Raw genomic sequence first — 22,425 nt, 5'->3', positions numbered from 1 at the left:
TCACCCACGCACCAACATCCAACTACGACGAAGAAATTGAGAAGTTCTACGTGGAGCTGGATAATTTCTATAAAGAAGACCACACCTTCTACAAGTTCATTGTCAGTGATTTTAACGCCAAGAATTTAAATAGAAAAAAAAATTCTATTTTCTTCATGTTTTCTGATCCCCCTGATTTAGTCTTGAAAAGTAACATGATTCTAAGAATGTGCTTATTGCTCCTAAATTAGCTAATTCAAGAGTAGAGAGATGGTCATAAAGGTATTTTTATGATCCTTTGATTTTTGTGGTATCTATTGTAACATCTCCCCTTTTATTAATGATTTTATTTATTTATTTATTTATTTTTTTATTGTGGTAACTCAGTTGATCCAAGGATGTCACACATGCAAAGAGCAAGGGCTCTATTGCTAAGTTACATTCCTGGCCCAGTTTTTTCTCTTTATTTCTCAATAGGATTAGTTAACAATTTATCTTACTTCCTTTCTTCTTTCCTCCCACCTTCTTCACTCCTTCCTTCCCTCCCTCCTTCTGTAATTCCGTCCCTCCCTCCCTTCCTCCTTCCCTTCTCCCTTCCTTCCTTCCTTCCTTCCTTCCTTCCTTCCTTCCTTCTTTCGTTCCTTTCTTTTCCACACCCTCCTTGCTCAGTACTTACTCCTGGGTCTGCGCTCAGAAATCACATAGGAGTTTAACCAGTATTTTGTATATCCTGGATATCAACCCCTTTTCAGATGTGTATTCGGCGAATATCCTTTCCCATTCTGTAGACTGTCTTTGTATTTTGGTCACTGTTTCTTTGGAGGTGCAGAAGCTTTTTAGTTTAAGATAGTCCCATTTATCTATCTCTGTTTTCACTTGCTTGGCCAGTGGCGTGGCATCTTTGAAGATACCATTAGCTTCAATATCATGGAGGGTATTGCCAACTTTATCTTCAATGTACCTTATGGTTTCTGGTCTGATGTTGAGGTCTTTGATCCATTTTGATCTTACTTTTGTACATGGTGTTAGGCAGAGTTCTGAGCCTATTTTTTTGCATGTAGCCGTCCAATGATGCCAACACAATTTATTAAAGAGGCTTTCCTTACTCCACTTCACATTACTTGCACCTTTATCAAAGATTAGATGATCATATGATTGAGGGGAGATGTCAGTGTATTCAACCCTGTTCCATTGGTCTGCAGTTCTGCCTTTGTTCCAGTACCATGCTGTTTTAATTATTACTGCTTTGTAGTACAGTTTGAAGTTAGGGAGGTTGATTCCTCCCATTTTCTTTTTCCCAAGAATTGCTTTAGCTATTCGTGGGGGCTTATTGTTCCATATAAATTTCAGGAGTGTTTGCTCCATTTCTTTGAAGAATGTCATGGGTATCCTTATAGGAATTGCATTGAATTTATACAATGCTTTTGGTAGTATTGCCATTTTGACAATGTTAAGTCTCCCGACCCATGAACAGGGGATATCTTTCCATTTCCTCATGTCCTCTTTTATTTCCTGAAGTAGCATTTTGTAGTTTTCTTTGTACAGGTCCTTTTCTTCCTTAGTTAAGCTGATTCCTAGGTACTTGATTTTCTGGGGCACAATTGTGAATGGGATTGTTTTTTCCATGTTGCTTTCTTCTCTCTCACTGTTTGCGTATAGGAAAGCCATGGACTTTTGGGTATTGATTTTATAACATACAACTTTACTATACGAGTCTATTGTTTCTAGGAGTTTTTTGGTGGAGGTTATTGGGTTCTCTAAGTAGAGTATCATATCATCTGTGAATAGTGAGAGCTTGATTTCTTCCTTTCCTACCTGAATGCCCTTAATATCTTTTTCTTGCCTAATCGCTATTGCAAGTACTTCCAGTACTATATTGAACAGAAGTGGAGAGAGTGGGCATCCCTGTCTCGTCCCTGATCTTAGAGGGAAGGCTTTCAGTTTTTCCCCATTGAGGATGATGCTTGCTGTCCAAAAATGGGGCAATGAAATGAACAGAAACTTTCTCAAAGAAGAAATCCGAATGGCAAAAAAGCACATGAGAAAATGCTCTACATCATTAATCATCAGAGAGATGCAGATCAAAACCACAATGAGATACCATCTCACACCTCAGAGACTGGCCCACATTCAAAAGAACAAAAGCAACCAATGCTGGCGTGGATGTGGCGAGAAAGGGACACTCCTTCACGGTTGGTGGGAATGTCCACTGGTTCAGCCCTTCTGGACAACAGTATGGACGATTCTCAAAAAATTAGAAATTGAGCTCCCATTTGACCCAGCAATACCACTCCTGGGAATATATCCCAGAGAGGCAAAAATGTATAGTCGAAGTGACAACTGCACTTGTTTGTTCATTGCAGCACTCTTTACAATAGCCAGAAACTGGAAGAAACCTGAATGCCCAAGAACAGATGACTGGTTAAAGAAACTTTGGTACATCTACACAATGGAGTACTATGTAGCTGTTAGAAAAGATGAAGCCATGAAATTTACATACAAGTGGTACAATATGGAAAGTATCATGCTAAGCGAAATGAGTCAGAAAGAGAGGGATAGACATAGAAAGATTGCATTCATCTGGGGGATATAAAGTAACAAAGTATGAGATTAATACCCAAGAATAGCTGAGATCAGCACCAGGAGGATTACTCCATAACTTAGAGGCCAGCCGGATATCCTAGAGGAAAGGGCAGTTCAGATAGAGAAGGGAGCACCAAATAAAGGATGTTTGGAGGATCCTCCCAGGAGGGGAGATGCATGTCGAAAGTAGACTATGGACTGAACATGTTTGCCACTCAATGCCTCTTTTGCAGACCACAACACCCAAACGGAGAGAGAGAACACAGGGGATTGCCCTGCCACAGAGACAGGGGGGGATGGGGGGATGGGGGTGGGAGAGATATTATCCATGGTGGTGAAAAACGGGCACTGGTGGAGGGATGGGTATCTGATCATTGTATAATTGAAACCCAAGCACAAAAAATTGTAAATCTACAACTGTAAAAAAATAAAGGTAAAAGGTAAAGGTAAAAAAAAAAAGAAATCACATAGGGCGATGGGGATTTAACCCTGATTGGGTATGTGCAAGCCAAGCACTTTACTTGTTGTACATATCTCAATTGTCTCTATATTTTTGAAAACCAACTCTTTGTTTCATTCATTTCATTGCTTTAAGATAATTATTTAGTTTTTTCTGAATAATATAGCAATTATACTATTAAATCATTCTTTATATTATTTTTGTTTTTTTAATTCTTTTTCTAGTTCCTTTAGGTGTAAGGCTACTCGGAACTTTTTTTTTTTCTTTTTGGGTCACACCCGGTGATGCACAGGAGTTACTTCTGGTTCATGCACTCAGGAATTACTCCTGGCGGTGCTCAGGGGACCATATAGGATGCTGGGAATCGAACCTAGGTCAGCTGCGTGCAAGGCAAATGCCCTATCTGCTGTGCTATTGCTCCAGCCCCAACATTTTCTATTTTTATTAATTTTTTTATTTAATCACCGTGAGATAGAACATTAAAAAGCTGTTCATAATTGGGTTTCAGTCACACAATGTTCCAATATTTATCCCTCCACCAGAGTACATGTCCCAGCACCAACATTCCCAGTTTACCTCCCTTGACCCTCACAACTCTCCCGCACTCAGCCTGCAGTCTATGGCAGGCACCTCTCTTTTCTCTCTCTCTCTGAGAGAGATCGTTTTCTTTTTGAATGATGCAAGCCCATATTGCTATAAATTTTCCTATTAGTAATGGTTTTGCCCATTTTGAGAGTCCATCTTAATTTTTTTGTTTTTTTGAGCCACACTTAGCAGTGCATAGATTTTCCCCCAGTTCAGTGCTTGGGATCATTCACAGCATTACGTGTGTGTGTGTGTGTGTGTGTGTGTGTGTGTTGGGTGGGGGGCCCATGTGATACTCAGTCTTGGCCTCCTGCATGCAAAGCATGTGTATTAACACTTAGCACTATCTCTCCAACCCAATTATTCATGTATTCATTTTCACTTTTTTCCAGGTATTTGAGAAGTGTCTCCTTTGATTTCCTTGTTGAGCCAACGGTCATTTAATAGCTTGTTATTTAGTCTTTACGTATTTGATATTTTTTCAAGCTTTCTTTTATGGATGATTTCTCTTTACATAGCACTGTGATTGCAAAATATACTTGATATGATTTTAGTATTTGTAAATTTATTGACATTTGTTTTGTGTCACTCTTTTTTTTTTGCTTTTTTGGGTCACATCTGGCAATATACAGGGGTTACTCCTGGATCATGCACTCAGTAATTTGTCCATGCGGTGCTCGGGTGACCATATGGGATGCTGGGAATCGAACCCGGGTCGGCTGCATGCAAGGCAAACGCCTTACCCACTGTGCTATTGCTCCAGCCCGAGTCTCACTTTTGTTGAAGCTCAGGGTACCATGTGAGGTATTGGGTATCAAACTCAGGTTAGCCACAAGTAATACAAGCAGTTTAAACACTGTTATTGCTCCTGCCCCTTCTTCCTGAGTCTTGCTTCATCATGCCTTACTAATCTTGGTAGTTCTCTATTGGTTTTTGTTTGCTTGTTTAGGGGTCAAACCCATTGGTCTCAGGTATTCCTCTAGGTTCTGTACTCAGGGAATATGGTAGTGCTTGGGGACCATCTGCAGTACTAGAGGTTGAACCAGGCTTGACCACATGCAAGGCATGCATTCTTCCTGCTCTACTATCTCTCTGACCTTGATAGTTCTCTTATAATTCAGATGTTTTAAAAAATTTCATAGTTTTTATATTTTTCAATGGGAGAATAAATTCCCATTATGTACTCCAAGATGATCCCATTAGCAGAAGTGAAAATCTCTACAAGAAGATAGTTTGAATAATGCAAACTTGATGATATACCACTCTTGCCTAAATTCCTTCAATACTCTAGAAAGATAGAAAGATGTTCTGCTGAAAAAATACTCAATAAACTCAACAGAATATGATTCAAGTTAGAGCTTTTGTTAACCTCACATGTTAAGAAATTGGATAACAGAGCAGTGTCAAGTTTGGTTAATTCAATGGGTCATTGATTTCATAAAATGTTTATAAGGTAGAACTTTTTTTTTCAGTTTTTTTTTTTGGCAACACCTGACAGTGCTCAGCGGTTACTCCTGGCCGCGCACTCAGGAATCACTCTTGGTGGTGCTTTGGGGGACCAAATGGGATGCTGGGGATTGAATCTGGGCCAACTACTGTTGGATAACTTTGGTTCATCCTTTCTCCTCCGTCCTTTCTCCTCCACTGCAATGCTCCCAAAGCACTCCCATCTAACTTTAACTTATCCTTTGTGCTCTGCTTCCCCTGTCTGTTAATCACTCATTCCTCTAATCAGACCCTGTGACTTGTAAAGTCAGATTCTTCAGAGGATTTTGTATTTTGTATTTGCAAGTGAATTTTTCTCTTTCTTTTATGTCCACTGCAGTTTATTTTAGAGCAATGTCCTTTTTGTATAGATATAAAAAATAAGATAGTTGATGCTATGCTCTTGTTACTTGAGAGTTAATTGGCTCTGAATAATTGCTCCTGGGTATCTGTTATACTTACTTGACTTAATCCTCAGTTGCCCTTAGTTCCTAGCACCCCAAAAGGAGGGTTTCTATGAGGGATTGGCTGGACCCAGGGTAAATCGTAAGCTCCAGGTATCAAAAAGGGATAAGCTGTAAGTAATAATAAGTTAAGATCACAGTCATAGACAAACTGTCATGACCCCCAGAGAAGTAACTGGATAAGGCCCCTGCTGGGGTTAGCAAGGACTAACCTGGCCCAAGGACAGTAGTCTGTGATATATAGCAAGATGTCCCCAGGAGAAGAACTTTAAGCTTAATATATCTCTTACAATGTCCATACAAAATGACTAGAAATATTATTAAGAAGTAAATTTAAGTTATTGTTTAAATGGATTTGGACTAAGGAAAGGAGAAATATGCCTTTAGATGAGACTCTGCCCTTAGGCAGATCACCTAGCAGCATGAAATTTTTGTCCTAGAAGAAGCTTCCCCCAAAAGGAAGGGCTTAAGATATGTTGATTGTGCTATTACACCTATGTATATTTGCTACCCTCAACTCCGGAGGATTGTCTCAATTACTGAACTGTGAGACTGGCACGGGGAGACTAGAATGAGGGACAGGGTAGGGCGCGTGGTGAGACTGGAATAGGTGTGCAGGGAGAATGGAATACAAGCCGGAAGGAGACTGAAGTAAACAGCGACTCATCACTAATTAGCCTGGCCCTCATTCCCTCCTTTGTTCATCGACCTTGGCTGTTTGGGGTGAAGTGTCTCCTGACCACTGAACACTTGTGTTGAGCACCCACACTTTTTGAACTACATGCAAGGCAGGTGGTCTACCTGCTGTTGCCCGGATAAAACCTGGTCAGCTGCATGCAAGGCACGTATCTTATCTGCTGTACTATCTCCCCAGCCCCAGAAATAAAAAGTATTTTCAAAATTAATGTAAATGAAGACACAAACTCTCAGAACCTATGGGATAAATAAAAGCAGTGAAAAGAGGGGAGCTTTTAAATACAGGCTTAAATCAGGAAATTTAAGAAAAAGCTCAAATCAAAAAACTAACCTCACAAGAAGCACAACAAAAAAGCACAACAAACAAATTACAATGTAGAAGGAAAGAAATAATAAAAATCAAAGCAGAAATTATAGAGAAATCAAGAAAATAATACAAAGAGTCAATGAACCTATGAGCTCTTTTTTTTTCCCAAAAGAATAAAGATTGACAGACCCTTAGCTAAACTCACAAGGGAAAAAAAAAGAAAACCCAAATAAATTGGATCAGAGATGAAGTAGAAGAAATTATAATAGTCATCTCAGAAATACAAAAGATTATGCAAACAATTTTATGCCATTAAGCTGAAGAACCTTCAAGAAATCAATCAATTCTTAGAATCACACAGACTCTCAAGATTGAATGCAGAGGAAATAGAAAACCTGTCAAAGACATGAGCAGGGAATGCAAAAAACCCCACATAATCTGACAACCTTAAGTTAGTAATTCCTCCCAGTTACTGAGCACATACTGTATGCCAGACTCTGTGCTAAGGACTAAACGGATGTGACTCATTTGCTACTCACAGTTATTCTATCTAATCCAAAATAATTTGCTTCCAGGTGGAATGGAAAAATACTTAAAGTATACAGACCTGATCATGGGGAGTTCAGGAAGCCATTCTGATCCCAAAATGTAGACTCATTTGGAAGTAATTTAAAGGAAGTTTCTTTTCTTTTCTCTTTTTGGGGAGCCACACCCAGCAGTGCTCAGGGGTCACTGGTGTTGACCAGGAGTGTTGACATGCAAGGCAAACACCTTAATCTCTGTACCATCTCTTCAGCCCCTGACCCCATGTTTATTAACCATACATTGAAAGGATTGAAAAGTTTGTTATCAGTTACTGTTTATAACTAAAATATTGTCCTGTTGGATAATACACTGTGCCTCAGTGTGAATGCACTATAAATTGATTCACATTTCCTACATCTCACTTAGATTTTGAGAGCTATATGTGGGAAGGTTTTAATTTTTCTAACCAAAGCACTTCATTTTAACTATATTTCTAGCATTTTGGACACTAAATAATTAGTTTAAGCTGTATTGTCTGGAATACGGACTCTATATTCCAACTACCTAGACTTGAAATCATCACTTAGAGGCTCTGAAACCTCAAGCAAGAGCAAGTCACTGAACTTCTTATTTTATCAGTTACGTCTTTTTACAAAAGAATGACAGTACCCACTTCCAAATTTTGTGAACGTTAGTTAATATATGAAAAAATGCTATTCCTGCTTGCTGTTACCGTTGTTCATAGCTAGAACAATTACACCGCGATTTTTATTATCCAAAGATGGGGGACGCTAAGAGGGGTGGAGGGCATGCCTTGCATTCGTTTCCCTGCTAGTTTAAGATTGGTGGCCCTATGTAGTACCGCCCAAAAGAGATAAAAGGGAGCCTGGGCCGTTCCCAATTCAGAAAGAAGCTGATTACTAAAGCCATTTAACCGTCATTATGGGAAGTCAGGAAGCCAGAGATTTCTAAAGGAGCTGAGATTGGCAAGGATCCCGCTAGGGAAGCGGAAATTCCTGGCTTGGCGCGCAGAGATTTTCCTCAAGCTGAGGTAGGTTTGTGGGATGCTGCAGCCCCTCCAGGCGCGGAGGCGGGGCCGACGTCGCGACTTTGAGCCTCTCACGCTATCGACGTCAGTCCCGCGTCGCCACTAGGATCCCTTCCCTACCCGCAGGTCCCGAGTCTCCGCCTCCTACTGTCGGTCCCGCCCAACTCTTGAAGGGTTCCAGCGACCCTGTGCGTGCCGGACGTGACAAACGCGAGCCGCACGTCCCACCAGTCTCCTCGCTGATTGACAGCAACTCGGAGCAATGAGAGCTCGCCGGTGCCTTTGGGCTGGTCCAATAGCTGCCGCCGTGCTCGGCGCAGCTGGGGAAGCGGCTGGGAAGAGGCGGGGCTGGGCCACGAAGCCCGCCTGGCGCTAGTCTTTCGGCGGTGTCCCGGGTGCACGTTGGTCACCGCCTCGTTGCTGTCCGAAGCTGCTTTCTTTTACCATCGCTATAGTGCCAAGATGTCGCTTTCCAACAAGTTGACTCTGGACAGGCTGGACGTGAAGGGGAAGAGAGTCATCATGAGGTAATTCTCTAAGTCACCCGGGGCGTTCTGGGAACTCAGCTGCATCTTCTCTGGCCTGGACTGACTCGCTTTCTTTCTGGCCAAAGTTATTTCTGGTCCACGGTTGGGCCCCCAAGGACCGTAACGTTGCAGGGTGAGACTGTTCACCATCGCGCTGAGACTTCGTTCGCGTTTGATGGCTTCTAACTTAATTTCCCCCAGCCCAGAAAATGAACTGTAGTCGTCTTTTGGGGGTGGAACTACGGATAAAGGGACCATATTACCGGGAAGTGTTTTTTCCTCATTCCAATTGCTGAAATGCAGTTCCAGGCCTCTAGTTTTCAGTCACTGATGTTGGGCCTCATGCTTACTTTGCAAATCGGTAGGCCTCAGGAAGAGACCTTGAAAGGTCATTTGGTTGGTGTCCCCTCCCCCGCCGTCCAGACAAATGAAGAAACCACCCACATTCCAAAGGTCCTTGCACTAACGATATCTTCCCTTGAGGATTTTGATTAGAGGTTCAAGAGCCCACTCTAAGTGTTGGGGGGTGGAGGACGAGGTGTGGAGGGGCGCACCAGAGGAGGTCCTGCAGGACTTATGTAACAGGTCTGTCGCCCTTCCTGGATCGTTGGACTTCTTGGGTTTGGGGTTTGCATCAAGGTTGTGACATGCCGGATATTGGTGCAGCAGAATGTGGCTGCTCAGTCTTGGTGTTCTTCAACCTTCCCACCATGGTGGCTAGGGAAGAGGAATATTAGAATTGGGCGGGGCTCCCATTCACTTTTAGGGGTCTCTTGCTCAGCACGCTTGGATACTTGGTCACTTACCAACTTGGTTTCCTTATCTGACAAAATTACTAGTATGGTGTATGGGGTGTTTACAGTGATCCCTTCTGTAATGTGTGACACATACCAGGAGCAAATTGCAGGAGGACAATTAGGTATGTAATTGATAGATTTGACTACTCATATATCTTTTTTTCCATCTTCCTTTTTTAGGGTTGTTGACTCACATGCTTGGTTGTGGTGCGTACTGGGGGTAGCATATCTTTGAGTTGAGGTGCTTGCACCTGTGCTTGACTGCACTAACATTCTTATTTGTGGTTTTAACAAATTCTGATAACAGTGCTTGCAGGGTGCCTCTGTGGGGATCATACATGTGCTGGGGGTGTTACACACCTGGCTGTGGTGCTCTGGAGATCACAAATGATATTGCAGTGTATGGGATTTCAAGCAGCAGAGCTGAAGAGACTATTTTCAGTGCATGTGGGTGGCATCAAGGATTGAATTCTCAGTCTCACACTTGCAAGACAGGTGCTTTTTACCACTGAATCATTCATCCTTGGGCCTCCTTGTATATCTTAGCTAACTTTTTAAAAAATTTATAGGAGTCAGTCCCCACCATACTGTGCCCAGTGGATATGTGTGCAGGGGATGGAACTCAGGGCTTCTCATATGCTAGGTGTGCTCATTTATCTTGATAGGATCTAAGGGTGATGCATTTTGAGGGCCATAAGGCACTGCAATAGGTTGTACAATTTGGGAAGTACATGTGTTTCTTGGGAAGTAGTTGGTTAATGATCAGTCTTATTAATGGACTGATCCAGCTCCTCTTGCCATTTAAGCTTCTTCAAGTGAGAGCACCTCTTGGATATGAACAGACATACAAGGCAGTAGGGTGTCTCTCTTTACACTGACCTTAATCATATAATAGCACTATGAACTAGAAAACTAATTTTTCCCTAAAAAATCATGCAGTTCTACCATCCCTCTAATATGCTTTTATTTGCAAGTGGATATCTCTGCCTTGCTATGGATCACACCATTAATAAGCCTGACCATCAGCTACTTCCCAAACTGCACAATCTATTATTGTAGTGACTGATGGTCCTCAAAAAGCATTTTTAGTGAAACAAGGTAGTTTTTATTGAAGGAAATTTACTTAGATGTGGAGGGGAGAGAAAAAAAGAAATATTTATACTAGAGAGAACATGGGTTTCTCCAGAGAGGAAAAAGCAGAGAGATACATGTTCAAGGGTGAGCACAGAGCAAGCCTCATTGTAAACTACATGAACCCAGTAACTTATGTCCATAAGAAATACCCCATGAACTTAGGCCTTGCAATTGTGACAAATTAGGAATCAGCCATCTTTGTATTAGACTTGGGTCCTTTGGATGTTGGCATGCAGTTTAGTGCTTAGGTTTGAATTACTTCCTACCATCTCCATTGTGCCCAATACTGACCTTTCTAATGTGTGCACAGGCTTGAGGCATCAATTTGATCACCTTCCTGCAATTGTAGTCTCACACCTATGTCTTCTCTCCCTAAGGAAACTTAGTTATTAACTGGACTGAGGTGGTCCTAGAGGTGTGCTTGCTTATCTTTTCTCCTTCTGGAAAGATAGGAAATATCTATTTAATAGGAACTATCTCAGGGGTTTACTGTTTCGTTCAACATATACTAATCCTGAGGCCTGAAGTGATTGACTAGTCCTGTTTTGCTGATGAAAAACGGCTTGTCCAAGGACACTCAACTTGCAAATTCGTTCTAGAAGTTAGGTCTCTGACTGCCAACCAAATCTTCTGAATACTCCAACAGTGAACAAGGACAGGTTAAAATAGATCTTTTGTCAACTGAAAATTGCAGTCAATAAATTTCTCCCGGAAGAAAGTTACTTGTTCCTTGATTACAGCTGTGTCTCTTTGAACAGAGAATCTCATTGTAAACTACTTTTTCATGAAGCAAGATAGTTTTTATTGAGCTATTTAGAAAGATGTGGGTGGGGAGACAGAGAAATACATCTTCCAGAAAGAACTTGGGCTTCTCCAGAGTAGAAACAGGAGAGAGGTAAGTGTTCAAGCTATATTTAAACTACTTTTTAGAAGAGCTTAGGTAACCTTTCTTTGTAAATTTAAATTTCCTTTGGTTTTAAAGGCCTAAGTAACTTTTTTGGGGCTGGCTATTTTCAAATGGGGTCTTCTGAGTAGAGACTCCTATTTACCTTGCCTACTTTATTCTACAAAGTAAATTTGCTGGCTGTTTTGAATTATCTCTGCTTTGAATTATCAAGGAAAATTGATTTGGATGGGGGAGCAGAGTTTGTGCCAACTCAGGTTTGCTCTGGGGCTATTCATGGCTCTGTGCTCAGGAGTATTGTTTAGGGGTGCTCAGAGCACTAAATCATGGCTTGCTGTATGAAAGACAAGCATCAAGTACTATTTCTTCAGCCTGATAAATCGATTTGTTTAGGGAACTTTAGGTTATTAAATTAAATTATCAGGTTCCACCTCATGTATTGTAATAACCCTTTGGGTAAACTGCTTGATTTTGCAATGTCATTTCCTTTCTTCCTTTTCTGGGTTGTCACTTTAAGCCTTTGATGACTTGTAAAGCACTTCCCTTTTACTTGTTCTTCCCCACCCAGTTTTTTAAAAATTTACTTTTTCTGTAACCTGTTCCAGCTTGTTAAGCAAAAGCCTTGGCATAATGGAAAAAGAAAGTGTGAGGGAAAAATAAGAACAGAGGCAGATCAGTCTCCAAGACAGCCATAATATCCCAGAATTTAGAATTGTGAAGCACTGGGGAAGTGTTCCTTTGAGAACTTTTAATGAAACTGAGCTTGAGATGCTGATATTTCAGATGAAAAATACTTAAAATTATTATTCTGAAAAAATTCAGATGGTGAGGGAAATCCATAGGCAGTGAGAAGGTAGCACAACTCCACTTCTTTTTGTTTGTTTTGGGCCACACTTGGTTTTGCTCATGGCTTACTCCTGGCTCTGTGCTCAGGGATCATTCCTGGCAGAGCTCAGGGGGCCATATGCAGTGCTGGATATTGAACCTGGATTGTCTCTATGCAAGGTAAGTGCCTTACCTGCTGTACTGTCTCTGTGGCCCACAAGTCCATTTTTTAAAAAAATCAGTAAGCTGTATGCTGGATAGATAAGACAGATTTTACTTTGTTTTGCTTGGTGGCCATAACTGGCAGTGCTCAGGGCTTATTTCTGACTCTGCACTCAGGGATCACTCCTGGCAAGGCTAGGGACCATAAGGGTTGCCTAGGATTAAATCTGCTATAGTGGTATGCAAGCCAAGCACTTTACCTTCTGTACTGTCTCTCCAGTTCCAGATGAGAGAGATTCTTGAGTGTGTCTACCCAAAGATCTTTCCTATAAGGTCTTGGGGTGAAAGAACCTCGCACTTTCAGGATTGTACTCAATCTCTTGCAATTATCCCTTTTGACCATGGTTCTTCTGGGAAATTGTAGGAAGATGAGCAGCCTGGTAATGGAGTACTCTGTCTGCCCTCTTTGATATGTGGCTGGCAAGGGCCTTGTTTAGTTTATTTATAAGAAGATGCTAGAATCAGAATCAAATAATCTGAAACTAAGTATAGTTTATTTCTCCAGTGGTGCTTTGCCTTTAAAAATATTTTGATAGTGTCTTATTGTTGGTATCAAATTACATTGAACTGCCTTTATGTTTGAAGACTTCCTTTAACTTAGATGTTTGAATATTAAATTAGTTTCTCAGCCTACATTTGTAAAAGGCTGTTCTCTCCAGTCAGGGAGATTAGTGTGTAGTTCTAGGTAATAGGAAGTTGATCTAGAGTATAGAGGGTATTGCTGGTCCTCTTAGGTAAAGGATTATGTATTTGTCGGCCTCAGATTTAGGAAGAACTAATTTTGGAGCTTTATGTTTATGTATAGGAGCAGTTTTTGTGACTAGGTCACACCTTTCTTATAGTTAGTACATAATACTGTTTTAAGTGAAGGTTGATCTACCTTTAAATCACAGAATCATGTATAGTAGAAGCATTAACATACACAAAATAGCAGCTACTTTTATGATATACTGCATACCAGGTACTCCTAATCACTTTAGAAATTAAATTTATTTCAAAATAATTTATTTTTTACAGTAGTACCAATATTATTTTTATGTGTTTTGAACTGTGTTCACTACCAGAGTGACAGTCCCTTCACCATTATCACAAGGTCTCTCCCCCTCCACTCCATTTAGCACCTTCAGATTACAGTTCTATTTATTTATCCCGTCGTCTATTATTGAGCACTTGGGTTGTTTCCAGACCCTGGCAATTGCTGTGATGAACATAGCATATGTCCTTTAGAATTCATATTTTTGTGTTCTTGGGACAGATGCCAGCAGTGGAATTGCAGAGTCACTTCAATAGAATAGAAGTTCTATTCTTAATTTTTTTTCCTTTTAGACCATATTTGGAGGTGCTTAAGACTACTCCTAACATGTTTCTTGGGGATTGTGTGGTGTTTGGGATCAAACGCAGTCCTCCTTTGTGGGATGCATACTATGCTTCCATTTGATCTCTTTTATTATGCTCCACTATAATTTTCATAGTAACTAAACATAAAAATGCATTTTACAGAGAAAAGGAAATCACTTAAAATGAATTTGGGATTGAAGAGATAGTACAAAGAGCTGAGTGCTGGCCTTGCATCCTCCAACCTGCATTCAATCCCCAGCATTCCATGTGGTCTCAGCTCCTCTAGGAGTGGTCTCTGAGTACAGAGGCAGGAGTAAGCCCTGAGTACCGCCTGGTGTGGCCCCGAAACCAAAAAAAAATTCCTTAGTGGGAACAGGGGATACAAATTAATTGGTAGAGTACCTGTGCCTTGCATATGCAGTGCCTTAGATTCTATCTCAAAGCACTGCCTGACTCCCTGAGTACTGCTGGGATTGGGTCCATTGTAGCACTGTAGCACTGTCCTCCCGTTGTTCATCGATTTGCTTGAACGGGCCCAGTAACGTCTCCATTGTGAGACTTGTTACTGTGTTTGGCATATCGAATACATCACAGGTAGCTTGCCAGGCTTTGCTGTGCAGGTAAGATACTCTCAGTAGCTTGCCGGGCTCTCCAAGAGGTGTGAAGGAATTGAACCTGGGTTGGCTGGGCCATCTGCGTGCAAAGCAAACACCCTACCGCTGTGCTATCGCTCCAGTCCAACAAATTAAAAAGAAGTCTTGGTAGGATGATTTTGACCAGTTGCTACACATCATTGTTTTCAGTTATGTTGAAGTAAGCTAAAGATCCAAAGTTCAGAAGGGGGAAGGAATTACTAATTTTAAAAAGGTAAAGCATTACTCTGTTGGACAAGAAAGGAGAAGCTTTCTTTTATTTGCTTGTATTATCTCAATCACTTCTAGTTAACTATTTGTCAGGTGGGCAGGGTGACATTCTTAGGATTTGTGTTTTTGTGCAACAGTGGTTTGTAAGAGTATAAATGTTGTAGGGGTACAGTGTTAGCATACCACCCCTACCACCAATGTGCCAATAGTTCTTCACTATCCATTGAACTCTTTGATCAGAAAGAATGTAAATACCCTTAATTCTTGTGGTAACCTCAATTATAGTATCTGTCGTAGTCTAAGCATATTTTCCACTGGACATTGTTCCATCTATTCTTGGTATACCACATATGAATGAGATCATCCACTAATTGTCTTTCTCTTAATTTCACTTTACTTACCTAATTTCACTTTCTAGTTCTATCCATGTTGTAACAAAATGCAAGATTTCATCTTTTCTTATACTGAATAAAATTTTATTATGTATAAAAATCACTGTCTTTTAAATCCACTCATCTGTTGGGCATGTTTCCAGATTTAGCAATTGTAAATAGTGCTGCAGTAAACATAGGTATGTTTATATTTTTGAATTTGTGTTTTTGTATTCTCTACCAAGGGGTAGAGTTGCTTCATCATACAGAATTTCTTTTTGGGTGGTGAGGGTGGGGCGTTTGGGCAACATCCAGCAATGTTCAGGGTTACTCCTGGCTCTGAGTTCAGCGATCACTACTGGCATGGCTAGGGGGCCATCTGGGTTTCCAGAGATCAAACCCAGGTTAGTCGCAGGCAGCACAATTGCCCTATTGCTCTGACCCCAAATATATGAAAGTTCTATTTTTCTTACTTTGAGAAGTATCCATATTATTTTCCATAGAGGCTGAGCCTGTTTCAGTCCCACCAATAGTGAATGAGAGTTCCTTTCTTTATATAGTTCCTCCTTTATATAGTTCCTTGTCTCTACCCTCTTTGATACTATGTCATTCAAGTTCATTCTCACTGGTGTGATGCTATATCTTTGTTAATTTGATTTGCATTTATGTGACAACATTGACTTTGAACTTTTGTTTTAGTTTTTGGACCACACTTGGTGATGCTCAGGTGTTACTCCAGGCTCTGTGCTCAGGAGTTACACTGGGTGAACTCAGAGAACCATATGGAGTGACAGGGATCAAACCTGGGTTGGCTATAAGTAAGGCAAACACCCTTCCTGCTGTACTGTCTCCAAGCCCCATGAACTTTTTCATACGCATTTTGCTTCTTGGAGAAGTGTCATTTAGCTGTTCTCCCCATTTTTTTTTGCTTTTTGGGTCACAGATGGTGATGCTGAGGGGTTATTCCTAGCTCTGCACTGATAAATTACTCCTGGCAGTGCTCGGGGAACCATATGGGATGCCAGAGATTGAACCCAGTCCACCATCGTGCAAGGCAAATGCCCTACCCACTGTACTATCACTCCGACCTCCCATTCTATCCATTTTTGATGGAGTTGTTTTGTTGTTGAGTGCTTTACATATATTGGATATTAACCCTTTGTGAGGTATATGGTATATAAATATTTTCTCCTATTTAATAGCTTGTCTCTTTGTTTTAATTATTTTTCTTTTCACAGTGCAGAAACTACTTTGTTTGATATTGTCCCATTTGTTTTTTTTTTTTTTTGCTTGTTTTCATGTTTTGTGCCAATGGAGTAGCAATCATTGAAGACACTTCTGAAGTTAGTATGGAATGTTCTGTCTGTTTCCTTCACTCAGATTTTTTGACAGCTTTTAAAAGCTTGATTTATTAGTTTATTATGTAAGCAGTTTTATTTTATTGCCTGCATTTTGCCTGAAGAATATTTTGTCTTAAACACTAGATCCCTTCTGGTCTGGAGGCGCAAAATAATTTCTGAAAGAAGGATAGTCTGTTTTGAGGGGGGTCCACACACAGTGGTGCTTAGGGCTTACTCCTCGCTTTGTTCTCAGGGAACACTTTGTGGAGCTTAGGGGACATTATAGCATGCCTGGGATCAAAACTGGCTTGGCTGCGTGCAAGGCAAGCACTTTATCTACTATTTCTCTGGATCTTAGAATGGTAATCTCTTGACTTGCTTTTTCACTTTTTTTTTGCTTTTGTTTTTGGACCACATCCACTTATTTTCAGAGCTCAGGGGTCTCCTGGAGATCCTGGAGGTGAACTCCTAGGGTTGCATGGGAGACTGTATGTTGTGTGGGGGATTGAACCTGGGTCAGCTGCAAGCAAGGCAAGCTCCTAACCCGCTATACTTTTTCCCCGGCCCAGTTTTTTCTTTTGGGTCATGCAGAAATAATATCAAAGGAATTAGAATCAAGATATATTCTTCTTACCTTCCTCATTCACCACTATAATTAAGATACTATTATGCGAAGCCTACATACAATTATTTATAAAGGGAGTTGCTGGTTTGAGTTTCCCAGGTCATTGGGGCTGTTTTTCTGTGATTTAAGTAAGGTCTCATATTACATATTTAGTGAGATTTTGAGGGGGTGGAGGGCACACAAATGATCTTCATAACATACTCCTGGGTCTGTATTCAGGGATCACTCTTGAAGGTGCTCAGGGGACCATATGAGATGCCACGGATATGTGGTGTTGGGGATTGAACTGGGGTTAGCGATGACTGGCAAGACTAGTACATTAACCTCTATATCTGTGTAATCTCTCTGGGACTTGTTTTTTTTAGTTTTAAAAAATAACATTTAAAGTATGATTTTCATAATCCATGTATTATATACTATGTGCAGTTTTTATTTTGAGGCCATACCTGTTAGTGGCCAGGGGGCTATCCTTTGCTTTGTGCTTTAAGAGTTACTCCTTGTAGTGTTCAGGGGACCATGCAGGGCTGGAGTTGGACCCAGTACTCCTGCATGCAAAGCATGTACTTTTTTTTGGTTTTGGGGGGACCACACCCAGCTGTGATCAAGGGTTACTCCTGTCTCTGCACTCAGGAACTACTCCTCGTGGTACTCAGGGGATTGGATGCTAGGGATCAAATCCGAATCTGCCATGTGCAGTGTGCAAAGCAAACACCCTACCCGCTTGCTATACTATTGCTCTGGCCCCAAAGCATTTACTTTGAAGTCATTTTTCTGGCCTGAGATTACAGGCTTAAAAGGCACAAACCAGAAATTTAAAGAATTACCACCAAATGGGAACATTTCTATTGTGCAGTCACCCGGATAAAGAGAAAATTTTACCAGAAAACCAGAAACCCTTTTTGTTGTCCTATCTCAGTCACTACTCCCACGTTTCTCACCTATTTTGACTTCTTTTACCACAGGATATATTTAAGGTGAATTTTGGACCTCCAACATATTTACCTGGTTGAAACTTAAGTGTTTCTCCTAAATACTAAATTGTTTAGAGTTTTGAATCTGGAACTTCTTTTTGTTTTTCAGAGTGGACTTCAATGTTCCTATGAAGAACAACAAGATAACAAACAACCAGAGGTAAGTTTCCTGCCAAGCAGCCTTTCGTTAGACTAAAGACTGATGTAGGTTGGTGTTCAAGTGCATGTGTCTCATATAGAAAGCCGTAGTTTCAATCCCCAGCAGAAACGAAAACACAAACATGTGTATGGGTATGGGTATATAGGATGAAGTTGTTTTTCTTCTTATTGTAGAAATTTGCCAAACTAAACCATATGATCTATTCTTTCCACCAACCCACCATCTGCTTTACTCTTGTGAGAGTGCAGAAATTGGGAAAAACCCAGAGAGTGATTATTTTTCCTCCTCCTGTTTTCAATTTTGAAGAATGACATTTTCTGAAATAGTCAAGATGAAGTTATTTGGCTTCTCTTGCAAAATGAAGAGCAATGAAAATGTTTTTAATGCCAATAATTAAAATTACATGTAGTTCTTATAAACCCCTGTTCCTCAGGGCTCAGATAAGCCATTTTTCTTAAGAATCTCAGTTCAAGAGTAGGGGTGCGGTGGGGGTGCTGGGAGGGATACTGGGATCATTGGTGATGGAGAATGGGCACTGGTGGAAGGATGGGTACTCGATCATTGTATGACTGAAATGCAAGCACGAAAGTTTGTAAGTCTGTAACTGTACCTCATGGTGATTCACTAATAAAAAATTTAAAAAAGAAGGAATTTCAGTTTCAGGGAAAAATTCAGAATTGATATTTTTAGTTACTTTAGATTGCTTCAAATGTCTTTGCTCCTAGATTCAGAAACAGAAAATTCAAGTGATAGTACTACTCCACAACCAGGATGTAAAAGAAGGTTTTTATTTAAAATTTTATTTTTTCATGTTTTTTTTTGTTTTGCCGCTTCTCTAACACTGCTGGCTATATGCATTGGTGGTCAAGAGGCCATGCATATAAATCTTTTTACTTTCAGAAGTCCCTAGATATGATAGACAAATGAAGTGTTAGTGATAATAGAGTTTACTGACAAGGGAGAATCCTAAAAACTAATTTGATTTTATTGGGAAATTTCCCCTAATTAACTTGTCTTTATGTGGTATAAATGAGTTTTTATGTCTGATACATAGAAAAGATAATTTAGAAAAATATTTTTGGTTTTGTATTTGGGCCGTACCCAGAGATACTTGGCGATTACTTCTGCCTTTGCACACAGGAATCATTCCTGGTCATTCCCCAGGGAATGAGGAGCTGGCAATTGAACCTGGTTAACTACATGCAAGGGAAGCCCTTGCTTGCTGTACTATCATTCAGACCTGAAACATGTTTTTTTCATTTTTAATCATTCAGTTCTCTGCTGAAATGCCACCATAACAGTGGTGTTTCCTATCATTATTCTTTATGAATCTCTAGTTATTTTTTCTATTTTGGGGGGGTAGGGGGTGCATACCCAGCAGTGCTTAGGGCTTACTCATGGCTCTGTATACATGGATCAGTCCTGACAGTGCACAAAGGACCAGTGAGGTGCCAGGGATCCAACCCTGATTGGTAAGCAAGACAGGTACCCTACTTGCTGTACTATTACTCTGGCCCCTCTAGTTATTTTTAAAGGGTGGCTCCCAAGTAGTGCTCAGGGAACCAGAAGTATCTTTTTTCTATTCTTTTCATTTGTTTCTTTTTGGGGTCCACATCTGGCACTTCTTAGAGGTTTTACTCTTGGATCTATGCTCAGAAATCACTATTGGTAGGGTTCAGGGTACCATACCACCGGTGTGCTGGAGATCAAATCTGGTAAGCTGCACGCAAGGCAAGTGTCTTATACCTGCTATACTATCTCTCTGACCCTTTTTCTTCCTTTCTTTTTTCTCCTTTGGAGGAGGGAGGTGGGGCACAAGGAATAGTGCTCAGGGATTTTGGCTCTGTGCTCAGGGATCACTCCTGGCAGGACTTGGGGGACCATTTGTGGTGCTGGAGACTTAATCTAGGTTAGCTATGTGCAAGGCAAGCACCTTACATGCTATACTATTGCTCTGGTCCTCTTCTGTCTATTCTTGGTTATGTGGTTCAGTCCATTGTGGTGCTGATTTGCCTCTGCGTTGCCAAGAAACACCCCAGCCACCCTTCTGATGCTTGGGGATTCCTGGACTGCACCCTGCAATGCTTGGAGGGCATGTGGTCCGAGGAATTGAACTAAGGTTAGGCTATATCTGCCTTACCCCCTGTACTACTTCCTGTGCCCTCTGAGGATTCTGCATTCATGGATTCATCCAACCTTAGATGTTTGGTTAAATTCCTCATTTTGAAGGGGAGCAGACTTGACAGTGCTGGACTTGGTTCTGGCAGCACTTGAGTTATGCAGTGCCAGGAAACTGGGGCTGGTTGCAGGCAAGGCAGAGACCTTAACTGCCTTACTATCTCTCTGCCTCCCCTGGCTGAATTCCAGAATGTAGGACTTATATATGAGAACCAACTCTAATTGATACGTGTATTTGTAGTTGCAGGGGCATCAGTGCCCCTTATCCCCAAGTTGTTCAAAGGTCAAATATACATATATTTAAATTTTTTTCTAACTGAACATACATATGTCTGGTGATTTACTAGAAGGAGTCAACCTATAATTATCAGGACTGATGTTTATTACTTTGAAAGGATACATGACAGGATCAGCAAGAGGAAAAGATACAGGAAGAGTCTGGAAAAAATCCATACATGGACTTCCAGTTCTCCTTTCCATGTGGTGACAAATACAAGTGTGTTCCCCTCTCTAGCAGTGGAAGGTACTTTTAACTGTGCTCATTGTTGGTGCATAGAGAAAACAATTAGGGATTATATTCCCAAGATTTTATTGGAAACTGGTTGCATAGATTACCTGTATCAATTACCTGGTTCCAGCATTCTATAGGGAAACAGATGCTCAGCATAAAACTTGGTTAAACAGAGTAAAAATAGGGAATGGTGCTTGTCAGAGAACTCAGGGACTATTTTGAAAATCGAGTTTGAAGACACGAGGTTGGGGCCAATTTTGCAAGCAAGCAGGTCCTTCTATCTATTTTTTGTTTGTTTTTGAGCCACATTGGATCGTGCTCAGGACTTCACTGCTGGCTCTGTTGTCAGTGATCACTCCTGATATTTCTTGGGGGACCATAGGTAGTGCTGGGAATTGGATGGGCATGGGCCATGTGCATGGCAAGCGCCTTACATGCTGCACTGTATATCTTTCTGGCCAAGCAGGTCTTTTTATTTAAATTTTTTTTTCTGTTGAATCATAGTTAGATACACAGTTACAAGGTTGTTCATGATTGGGTTTCAGTTATATAATGTTCCAACACCCACCCCACTTCACCAGTGTACATTTCTCACCACCGATGTCCCCAGTTTCCTTCTCCCTCCACCTCACCTGACTCTCTGCAGGCACTTTTCTTCTCTCTTGTGCTCTTTCTCTCTTCTCTCTTTCTCCCTCTCCTTCTTGGCATTATGGTTTGCAATACAAATAGTGAAAGGTATTTATGTATATTCCTTTACCTACTTTCAACACTCAGTTCTTGTCCAGAGTGATCATTTCTAACTCTTATTGCCATACTGGTCCCTTCTCTAAAGCAGGTCCTTTTAAAGATAGAAACTTTAGGGGCTGGAGTGATAGCACAGCGGGTAGGGCGTTTGCCTTGCACTCGGCTGACCCGGGTTCGAATCCCAGCATCCCATATGGTCCCCTGAGCACTGCCAGGAGTAATTCCTGAGCGCAGAGCCAGGAGTAACCCCTGTGCATTGCTGGGTGTGACCCAAAAAAGCAAAAAAAAAAAAAAAGATAGAAACTTTAGTTCCGCTGTGTCATACTCTTTCCAAGGGGCAAAAATGATGATGACACCATACAATGCCAGGAGGAGGGTTGGCATTGTAATTGAATTTTTCTTTGACCATGAACCTGAGAAATGTCTTTGAGTTGTAGACTGTAGTTTTGTAGGAATTTAGGTTTTATGACGCTATTGATAAAATAGATGTCACTAATCATAAAATAATTCCTTCTAAAAGAATTACTGCATTCTATCAGCTGTCCTTTTTATTTCCTGTTTGTAGGATCAAGGCAGCCATCCCAAGCATCAAATTCTGCTTGGACAATGGAGCCAAGTCAGTTGTTCTTATGAGCCATCTTGGCCGGCCTGATGGTGTCCCTATGCCCGATAAGTACTCCTTGGAGCCAGTTGCTGGAGAACTCAAATCTCTGCTGGCCAAGTAAGTTACAGATCCTGTTACTGGTAGACTTTGTTACAGGGGATGTTTCCAAGCATATCATT

At 40.9% G+C, this 22,425-nt stretch overlaps 1 protein-coding gene across 1 annotated transcript in view; it reads left to right on the top strand.

Moving 5' to 3' along the window:
- Positions 1-8,513: 8,513 nt before the first annotated feature.
- PGK1 (phosphoglycerate kinase 1) overlaps positions 8,514-22,425 on the top strand; it is a 28,613-nt gene continuing 14,701 nt past the window's right edge. Inside the window, exons 1-3 of the mRNA XM_056124101.1 lie at positions 8,514-8,659; positions 18,159-18,209; positions 22,208-22,363. Coding sequence (XP_055980076.1) covers positions 8,595-8,659; positions 18,159-18,209; positions 22,208-22,363 — 272 coding nt within the window. The 5' untranslated portion in view covers positions 8,514-8,594. The remainder of the gene's footprint in view (positions 8,660-18,158; positions 18,210-22,207; positions 22,364-22,425) is intronic.

Source organism: Sorex fumeus, unplaced genomic scaffold (genome assembly GCF_029834395.1).
Source record: "Sorex fumeus unplaced genomic scaffold, SorFum_2.1 ptg000050l, whole genome shotgun sequence".
NCBI lineage: Eukaryota > Metazoa > Chordata > Mammalia > Eulipotyphla > Soricidae > Sorex > Sorex fumeus.
The sequence above is the reverse complement of the archived record's forward strand: the minus strand, read 5'-3'. Positions and strand labels throughout refer to the sequence as shown.